General features: G+C 58.3%; 1 protein-coding gene across 1 annotated transcript; it reads right to left on the bottom strand.

The window, feature by feature from the left end:
• Window positions 1-2,933: 2,933 nt before the first annotated feature.
• LOC119105511 (iroquois-class homeodomain protein irx-3-like) lies at window positions 2,934-9,674 on the bottom strand. The gene is made up of 3 exons (XM_037228974.1): window positions 9,573-9,674; window positions 7,905-8,017; window positions 2,934-3,249 (listed from the first exon to the last, which is right to left on the bottom strand). The coding sequence occupies exons 1-3, from the start codon at window positions 9,630-9,632 to the stop codon at window positions 2,934-2,936; spliced, it is 489 nt and encodes a 162-aa protein (XP_037084869.1). The 5' UTR covers window positions 9,633-9,674.
• Between the last annotated feature and the right edge of the window lie 748 nt (window positions 9,675-10,422).

Raw genomic sequence — 10,422 nt, 5'->3', positions numbered from 1 at the left:
GCCAACGGTTCTCGACATGTTCTTTGCATCAATGCCATGCGCCCCGGCCATTTGCCAATGGCGTCCAAAATTGCGCTGACTGCATCCTGTCCCAATCACCCCACATGTCCCCCCTCACCGGCCCTTCCCAACCAAGCCTGTTCAGCCCTGTGCACTAGCTCTCTCGCGTCGTCGCTACCACCACCCACCCGCACCGGTCCACGCGCGCGCGCCAGTCTCTGCCGCGCCCGGCGGGACGGAGGCGGCGCCTCGCTGCCGTCCTCACGGGCTGGTTCGTGACGCCCTCTATCGGCGCCGATTGCGGTCCAGCGCCGCCGTGGGAGCCGCCGGGACAAAGCCCGCCGCCGCCTATTACCGGCGCGGTGTTTGTCTTTCACACGATCGGCGAGGGATGCGCCATCTCCTGAATCGGGAGTGCCCCGCCGGCGGCGGCAGCTGGCGCGCGGCAATGGCGGCCGTCGCTGTCCTCGCCGCCAGCGCAAACAGCGGGGAGACAGGCCTCCGTGGCCGCGGCGCTGGGACCGCTGGTGAGAGCGTGATCTGTGTCGAGTGTTGTCACGAATCCTGTGGCGCTTCCTCAAACGATGAACCAGGTGGTGTGCACAATGCTCCACCAGCCTGTGTGCTGTGTCTGTGTGCATAGCAAAGGCAGCTCGCACAGGTACGTACGTCCCCGCCAAACTCGTTGCAGCCTGATGCGATGAGCTGATTACGCAAATGATCGCTCGGCTTTGACTTGTTTGCGGCTTTCATCACCAGCACCACCCCGCATCGCGCGCGGCGCTTCCGCCGTCCCCATTACACAGATTGTCACACGTTCCCACAGTTGTTCTGCGTCATCGCCCCCCGCCGCCGGGTGATCAGCAGCCGGGTACAAAGGTCGGGGGCGGGGGTGCACACTGCCCGCCGTCCCAGGTGGGCTGAGGCGCGCCCGCGGCCCGCCTCCCGGATTACCCAGATGCGCAGGGAACAGTCAGCGCGCCCGGCGGCACGCGCTGGACGCGGTGACGTCACATTGGCAGCGCTCCAACTCATGACCGCCCAGGCCGACGGTCAGGATGAGTGTGGGTGGGGGCGGTGGGCTTCCGCGAAGCGGAATCAGCAAGCGAGCCGTGAGTTCTTAGCCAGGTGGGGAGCATGTCTTTGAGATGGTGATTTGCTTCCGCCAGGGGCTTTACTCGGAAGGCCTTCCTCCTGATCACAAGTTCCTGGACGTTTTCGGGTGTTGGGGCGAAGACGATACAATGCTGGTAGGTAGGGAGACGGGATACTGACAGTGTTTGGGCTGTTGAAACCCTGAATGGCATGCATGCGCGACTAGAATGAGGTTGTAATTACCAGGGTCTTGAACTGATCGGGGATGAGCCCCAGTAGGTCTCTCATCCCCTGCCCTCCCTCACGCTAACCCTGCATCCCTCACGCTAACTCGCATGCCTCACCGCAACCCCTGCATGCCTCACGCCAACCCCTGCATCCCGGCTGTTGTACCAGACCCGCGCTGCTAGGCCTTTCCCATTGATTAGACGACGAAACTGAACGTAATTATCCGACTGTATTCATTGGTCGGGCCTGGTACACTGCCGACGCAACCAGACTGCCTGACCTCCTCCCCGACACCCTGCACTGCCAGACTGCGTGACCTCCTTTCCGACACCCTGCAGTGCCAGACTGCCTGACCTCCTTTCCGACACCCTGCAGTGCCAGACTGCCTGACCTCCTCCCCGACACCCTGCACTGCCAGACTGCGTGACCTCCTTTCCGACACCCTGCAGTGCCAGACTGCCTGACCTCCTTTCCGACACCCTGCAGTGCCAGACTGCCTGACCTCCTTTCCGACACCCTGCAGTGCCAGACTGCCTGACCTCCTCCCCGACACCCTGCAGTGCAGACCGCCTGACCTCCTCCCCGACACCCCTGCAGTGCCAGACTGCCTGACCTCCTCCCCGACACCCCTGCAGTGCCAGACTGCCTGACCTCCTCCCCGACACCCTGCAGTGCCAGACTGCCTGACCTCCTCCTCGACACCCCTGTAGCTCCAGACCGCTTGACCTCCTCCTCGACACTCCGCAGTCAGCAGTGTTGGACTAAGGCTCAACCATGCTCAAACTTAGGCTGGAGCTTAGCACTTCAGACTCCGTTCGAGCATCGGTGTCTTCACTCAGACGTGTTCAAACACATGGTGATGTGTCATATTTCAGCCAACTTTTAGCACCGGTCTGGCCAACATTATTGGATAGGGTGCCTGCGAGCAGTGTGTGTGTGGGCGGGGGGGGGGGGGGCACTCTAGTGGCACTGCCGGGGTGTGAGACCGACCAATAAATCCAGCTGTATCATTATTTCCACCGTTAATATGTGCCGTGTGGTGGCTCCAATTTTACGATCGGCTTCCAACACCTGTCTGGACTGGTGTGGCAACTGACGCCCCAGGCTGTGGGCAATTAACACCGATGGCGCGTGATACCCCCCCCCCCCACCCCACCCCCTCCATCTACGCACATACAGCTTGCTCCCGAGCCCGGCAGTTACCGGCAGTATCGTTTTCAGGGAGAGGTTGAGTGCTGATAGCCATCTAAGGCGGACGTTGCATTGATGAGTGCCGCACATTATTATTTTTGTTTTCGATCTCCAACCCCCTATTTGTAAGGTTCAGGCCTACTTGCCACTTGTGAACTGTAGGAGTTGATCGGAAGAAGTTTGTCCATGCTGAACCGCCCATTCGCTGCCCACTTCACCACGTAAAAATGGATGGACAAGATACAAGAGGCTTGAAAAGGACGCCCTCAGGGATCGGCCCGTCGATCGGTCGCGTCATGGCCGCAAGTACATCAATTTTACAGAGCGACCATCTTCCAGCCTCCAGGGGTCAATGTCACTAGGGAGCTCCTCCCTATCCCGGAGCCCTCAGAGAGTTCCCCTCCGTTCGAGCGCCCGCTTCAGGCCTCACCTTCTCTCTCCGGTTTGGCGTCGTCGTCGGACTTGCCGACCTCCGCGTCCGAGTCGCCGTCGTCGTCGTCGGTTCGGTTTCGCGGCTCCCAGGTCATCTTGTTCTCCTTCTTCAACCGCCGACGGGCGTTGGCGAACCACGTGGAGACCTGCGTCAGCGTCATCTTGGTGATGATGGCCAGCATGATCTTCTCGCCCTTGGTCGGGTACGGGTTCTTCTTGTGCTCGTTCAGCCATGCCTTCAGGGTTGATGTCGTTTCCCGTGTGGCGTTCTTCCTCCTGGACCCGTCCAAACCAAACCCGTACCTGGGAATCGGAGCCATCTGTTAGCGCCGCCGTCAAAAGTGCCAAAGATGGCCGCAGATTGAACAGGTTTTACGGCGCGGCTGTTTCCGGTACAGCAGGCGGGAGGGGTTGTGGGTCAGGTGGCGGATCCCATCTCCATCCCAGATCACGCATTTATCCAACTCATAAAAGTGACATTAATCCAGAAACTTTAATAAAGCTGGTACGGTATGATGTGAGCGGCTTCGGTGCCGTCATACGCTGTCTGGGAAATATCCGTTGGACTTTTGTAAATCTGCCTACTTTTCACCCGACATCTCGCGCCGAGATTGTCCCAATCTTCTGCCTTATCAAAACAACTTGCCGCGCCGGCTCATTTTAATAATGCCAGTCGGCCATAATCTTATTTTGATTCCGGTATAATCATCTTAGCTCACTCCTTGAAGGCGCGAATTCATTTTTCTCATACAAATTTTTCACGCGTGCTGCATAAATTGTCTGCTCGTCTGTATTTCCAAGCCAGGGGAAATGGAAAGTTCTTTGTGGGATATTACCGCTTGTGATGGCAGGAAAGGGCGTTGAAATTAAAAACCTGTTCAGAAGCCATGAAAGCACTGCCAAGTAAAGTTGTATCAAAGGCTTGGCAGATGAAAGACAACGGAATGGCTTTAACTGTAGTTCGGGGCCAATTCAAACTTTGCGGCCCAAGTGAAGTGTTTTGAGCACTCTTAGAACGAAAAGTCTTGGGGTCGCGTCAACTTAATGAAAGAGTGAAATGACTAGCATTTCTGCAGTAGCATTAGCTGTAGATTGGCAATGTCTTTTAAACGCATTTGAACGCAGCTGGCGGAGCGGCAAAAGGGAACTCTCAAACTCGGATCGTCGGAAACATTCCAGACCGATACCGACACGTGACAGGAGTTATGCGCTGGTTCCACAGTCAAAGACTACGCTTTGACATAACAGGTCATGGGGTAGTTGGCTATGAAATGATCTAGTTTCTGTTTACGTCCATGTCATTTCGATGCGTTGCGGAAATGTGCCGGGCGCCAGCGAAACGATTTATTTAATCATGTGTGTGTGTGTGTGTGTGTGTGTGTGTGTGTGTGTGTGTGTGTGTGTGTGTGTGTGTGGTGTGTGTGTGTGTGTGTGTGTGTGTGTGTGTGTGTGTGTGTGTGTGTGTGTGTGTGTGTGTGTGTGTGTGTGTGTGTGTGGTGTGTGTGTGTGGTGTGTGTGTGTGTGTGTGTGTGTGTGTGTGTGTGTGTGTGTGTGTGTGTGTGTGTGTGTGTGTGTGTGTGTGTGTGTGTGTGTGTGTGTGTGTGTGTGTGTGTGTGTGTGTGTGTGTGTGTGTGTGTGTGTGTGTGTGTGTGGTGTGTGTGTGTGTGTGTGTGTGTGTGTGTGTGTGTGTGTGTGTGTGTGTGTGTGTGTGTGTGTGTGTGTGTGTTGTGTGTGTGTGTCTGTGTGTGTGTGTATGTGTGTGTTCAGTGGCAGACGTCTTTCCCCAGACGGAGCCCATACGATGCAGTCTGACCCTACACGCCGTCTTGTCCCTTGTCCCCAGCCAGTGATCGCCACGTTCGACCACCCGTTTGAGCAGCCCCCTCCCCCTTTCCGTTCAGCGTGTGACGCGTCTCTGGTCGCATCACTGGTGACTCAGACGCGTCCCTCGGAAGAGTGAGTCACCACGCCGCACCTTGTTCTCGAGACACATCACTGCATGCCCCAACATCTCGCCACTGTTGGAGATGGTAATACACCAGACTGGCGAGCTCCCGTAGCCCACATTACGCCCGCCTGGCCGCTGGTATCCGCATGGGCATCGCCGACATTCTTGGGCTTAGCATCGGGCCCTCCGTGTGCGGCAGCAGCGCTTGCATGCCATTAGATCACCAAACTGGTTCTTGGCTTGAACAAATTTGCATATGTTTTGATCCTGTTGAGGCACTAGCTTGATATACCACAGATCGTTGTTGAGAGTACATCCTACATGCTTAATTACTGACTTCACGTGCCTAATTAATGATCTGTATGGCTGATATCATTCCCTCCTCCAATGTACTGGTTCGGGCTACACTGACGCTTCATTGCTCGATGTGGGGCTCTGCTCGCAGCTTCTCGTGGGGCGCGGGACCCCTCAACGCACCCCGCGCGCGGGGACGCTTGTGACGCACCGGTTGACACCAACTGGCGCACACCGCGCCGCTATGGCCGCGTGGGTTGCGGCGCCCGACGTCCCCCCCCCCCCCAATTAGCGTCAATGCGGGCGTGCATCATGCAAGGCTGGTGCTGCTTGTGTGTGACGGTATAAATAACAATCAACAAGGCCGACTGGGTGGCGCTCTGAGAGCGGACGCCATTACGCCGCGCCGCGAATGCCGCGCACTCGGCCGTGCGCCGCGTAAGCCGCGCCCGCCGACACACTGAGGGGGTAGGGGGGGGGGGGCGGAGGGGGCGCTTCTGCGGTTCTGGAAGCCGGAGGCGATACGCAAACGGGACGGGCTAAGTGGACAGTGATTGCGAGGCGTTGGGGACGGGCGGACTATTTTCGTGGAAGTTTTAAATAGCGGGTAGAGCTTAATAGAATTTCTCACCTGCCCGCGCTACCACACAATTGCATAGTAAAAAAGGGTCGCTTGTGTTCGCACAGTTAAAATTATGGGCTTTATGGGAGAGAAACGTCTAAGATTAGTCGCCAGTTTGGTTGCAAAGTTGTTCGAAACCGTCTTTATATGTGTCGCTCATTCGGGTACTAACGCGACATTCCTATATTTACGTCTGCCCCTATAAACAGACACAACCAGCACAACGCAGCTCCATGCCCATTCGCCCACCAATCCCCAGGGGCTGCCGCGCTCTATTTCCTTTGGTGCGCTCGGCATCGCCGATGGCCGGGCGCCGGCCGCTCAGCGTCGCCGATGGCCGGACAGCCGGCTGCTTGGCATCGCCGATGGCCGAGCACCGGGCACTTGGCGTCGCCGATGGCCGGGCGCCGGCCGCTTGACGTCGCCGATGGCCAGGCGCCGGCCGCTCGGCGTCGCCGATGGCCAGGCGCCGGCCGCTCGGCCTCGCCAATGGCCGGGCGCCGGCCGCTCGGCGTCACCGATGGCCGGCGCCGGCCGCTCGGCGTCGCCGATGGCCGGGCGCCTGCCGCTCGGCGTCGCCGATGGCCGGGCGCCGGCCGCTCGGCCTCGCCAATGGCCGGGCTGCCGGCCGCTCCTGGCCCGCGATCGTATCGGCACCAGCGCTGTGCACCACGGCAGGCCTGCTCGCGCCGCCTGCGATGACACCGCGATATGTCCCCGGGCCGGTGTCATACACGCGATTTTGCGCCACGAGCAGGCCGGACGCGTCAGGACCGTGCCGAGCGCGCGGGTCGTGCGGGAGCCACCCGCTCCCGAACGCTGGCATTTAGGCGGCTGCCGACACGGCCTCAACGGTTCTATTGCTGTAGCGGATGAGGAAATCGCTGTTTTGCAGTTGGGAGGTGTCGTGACCGAGGATAAGTGGTGCGTGAACTGCGTCACCTTGCCGAGCCCACCCAATCTCAGAGTCATCTCGATGCCGTGCGATGACGTCTTCGTCAGTGCGATGCATAAAAGCCCGCTGAGACGGCAGTGAAAAACGGCTGCCATTTGTCGGACTGCATAAACGGAGACGTTTTGAGCTTCGGGTGAGCGCTTGCAGTGATTGCTAACGTGCAAATATGGATGGAAGGATGGATGGCGGGCGATATGGACGCAAAACACTGCTTCGTCCCAAGTGACATGTCTCCGGCCTGTGTGTGTGACAGGAATGTGGCTATACGACGTGACACTCCATCAAAGACAGGCCTGCACGTGCTTTCACCAAACCGAGGCCGATCCGGCACACCGAGAGTTTAGGACTCGAGTCAGGGGCGAGCCAGCTGGGACGTTAGTGGAGCCCGAAGTGACGTCACAATTGTGATACAGAACCCGAAGTGACGTCACAATTGTGATACAGAATAGAAGAATATCTATTGAAATCTGCGCCGAAGGGTACCGATGGTGTAGAGACTAGTTGCGCGACTGGTAAGCCAGAAGTGCGGGGTTCGATTCCCCGCGGTTCTCGCCCTTGTTGCCGGAGTGAGAGTTAGGCGACGCCATATGGCCTCAACAGGTGAGTGCGTCGTAAATTCGCCCCAACATTGGATCCGTGGCACAGGTCAACCTCATTCTACGCCCGGTACGCGCCACTAAACCCATCTGAGTCACAGGCTTCTGCTAACGGTCGCTCACCACTTGGTTTTTCCTACACGTAAAGCTATGGGTCTCCCTCCCGCGTAAGATCGCAACACAGTCCACCACAAACCGGCACAGCCGGAGCCCCGCAGACCAGCGGCCCAGCGGCCACTCCGAGGCGGCCCCCTCCCGCGTAAGATCGCAACACCGCCCACCGCAAACCAGCACGGCCGGAGCCTCGCAGACCAGCGGGCAAGCGGCCACTCCGAGGCGGCCCCCTCCCTCGTAAGATCACAACACGGTCCAGCACAAACCAGCACAGCCGGAGCCCCGCGGACCAGCGGGCAAGCGCCCACTCCGAGGCGGCCCCCTCCCTCGTAAGATCGCAACACCGCCCACCGCAAACCAGCACAGCCGGAGCCTCGCAGGCCAGCGGGCCAGCGGCCACCCCGAGGCGGTAGTCCTCTGCGTACTCACCCTGCGGGCAGCCCGTAGGGCGAGAGGCCCGACTCGCCGTACGGGTAGTAGAGGCCGTAAGGCCAGGCTGGCGTGCCGAGCGGAGGCGCCAGCGGCACGGCGCCCTCCTTGCCCTGGGGGAGGGCAAGCACGGCGTCAGGACGTGCAGGCGAGCTGGCCGCTGGACAGCGGCGAGCGCGCCGACAAATGGACTCGAAGACGGAAAGGTGATGCCCTTACTTTCTCGTGCGATCTGTTGAGCATTTGTAGACTTCCGTTGTGTCAGTGACTTAGGACCATATACAGCTCTTACACACTTTCTACGTTCTTATTGACATGGTGGCATTTTGTCTTAACTAGGTAGTGTCATATATGTTAGCCCTCCCCACTCTTACATGACCTGCACTGTGGTTCAAAAAAGGTTTTCCCGGCATTTTATAGCAGCTTTATTCATGCTTGGGATGTTTCTCAAGCCCAATGTTGGATGCAGCTCTGCCTAATGATGGGGTTCAATGACACACAAGGGCGGAGCTTCGAAAATGTATTCGGCAAGCATGACTTGTCTTCTGAAAACCGTGTTTAATTGCTTTGGTGCCTTTTGGGCTAATATGAGCACAAAACAAATGGAGCCAGGCAAAAGATAGAGACAAGGCCCCCAAAGATGTACAAAGCTCCATTCACGATCGCAAACAAATTGAAGGCTACCTGACTGATACCAATACCGCCGAAGACAACCAGGCGTTTCAAAACACAAGCGTCCCCATCAGCTGCCAAATCGTTTGACCCGGGTCGGCCGTACGCCTGCCCCTCCGTCTTCCCACTGTCGCCCCTGTGTCGCCGTTTGTCTCGCCCTGTGTCGCCGCGTGGGCGCCCGTGTCGTCGCCGTCTGTCCACCCCTGTGTCGAGAGGCTCCGTGTTTCTCAGCCACTTAATGCCGGCTCCCGTGGCGCCGTTAATCTCACCAGGCTGCGCCGCGTGTCTGACGCACACTGCATGCGCCGCGGTTATCGTGATGAAGTAGCGCACGTGGAACCAGAGGTTCACTCGGCCCGTCGCTGAAGACGTGGGACCACCTGTCACATGCTGCCTCGGTTGCCAGATGTGGGCCGGTGTTTGGTGCCCATCTGCATTGGCAGCGTTCGGACTGTGCCTGAGGTGGTGGCTCCCACGGCTTTGGTGACTTTTGGGCCAATATGAGCACAAAACATAAGCACAAGACTGCCTGCCTCTGGATCGGCGGGGAATTTTGAAATTACCGCTCCTAATCGCTTTGATTGTTTTGGCAACGGCAAATAGTCGAAATTTTAAAGCATCTGTTTCCCCAATCTCCTGGTTATGTTATTTGACAGCACTGTCTTATCTATATGCATACTGCTCCTCGCAAACGCACTCAACAATTTACGTGGATAGGGATATATATGATATGTCCTGTGCATTCATGACGTTCTCACCGCCTGTGGCATCTGCAGTATTAGTTCCATCCGGAACTGATGGTGTTTGTAAACCTGCAGTGTCAATGATGTCTCCAGCGTGCGTTGCGTCTAGCGTACCAACATCTGCCGCAATGTCTTCGGCATTCCCAGTTTCAACATCGCCTATGGCGTCACCGGCGGCAGCAGCACCAAACGCGGTGCACAGCGCCGCAGCGTCCATACCGCCCCAGTCTCCCGTCGCCCCCGCTCCACTGACCGGTGCTGCGGCCGCCTGGCCCTGGAGCGCCTGCAGGTAGGCCGAATCGCAGCCGTACATGAGCGGCAGGCCAGACGCCAGCCGCTGGTACGCCAGCAGGTGGCTTGGGCGCGCCGTACTGGCACGAGCAGACGGCGTGCCCCGACACCGGGTCCGTGTACAGCACGCGGCCCGTGTCGCAGCACTTCTGGCCCGGCGACGCGGCCGTCAACGGCGAGGACGTGGCCAGTGGCGCCGCCAGGTGCTGCCGAAGGGGGGGGGGGGGGCGTTAGACGTGTGGCGAGCTGGGCAGCGGCAGAGCCAGCTGGTGGGAAAGGGAACACCAGTCGTCAGGCGACAGACAGACATTACTGCTATACGCTGAGCTATAGTGAACACTTCGGTTGGATTATGATCCACATGAACTCCATGATCGACATACATCACACTGGCGAGAGCCCACCCAGGCTGTGGAGGCCGGAGCGAAAGGCAACCACAGCTGGCCGATATTAGCGACAAGCAGAGAACTGTCGAAGGGCAGACCAGAAGCTACTACTTCGACCATCCGCCGCAGCCGCAACCGATGGCGACGGTCGCGACTACATCCGTCGTGCTCAGCCGGTCACGCCGCCAACCGTGACTCACGACCGGTCGCCGTGAGGGAGGACGCGTGAGTCACGAATGCAGGCCTCCGAGTACACACCAAAGCCGACGAGCAGGACATGCAGTCAGCGCCCACCGTCACACCGCCGGATTTATAAGACATGGAATGCCATAATGTCAGCTCCGCGGAATTGATAAGAATGCGACCCCTGCAAAGTGCTAGGCCATTCGCATGCTCAGTCATAAATCAAGAACGTAGCGGATTACG

This window comes from Pollicipes pollicipes, unplaced genomic scaffold (assembly GCF_011947565.3).
Source record: "Pollicipes pollicipes isolate AB1234 unplaced genomic scaffold, Ppol_2.1 Scaffold_6138;HRSCAF=7277_pilon_pilon_pilon, whole genome shotgun sequence".
NCBI classification, from domain to species: Eukaryota; Metazoa; Arthropoda; class Thecostraca; order Pollicipedomorpha; family Pollicipedidae; genus Pollicipes; species Pollicipes pollicipes.
The sequence above is the reverse complement of the archived record's forward strand: the minus strand, read 5'-3'. Positions and strand labels throughout refer to the sequence as shown.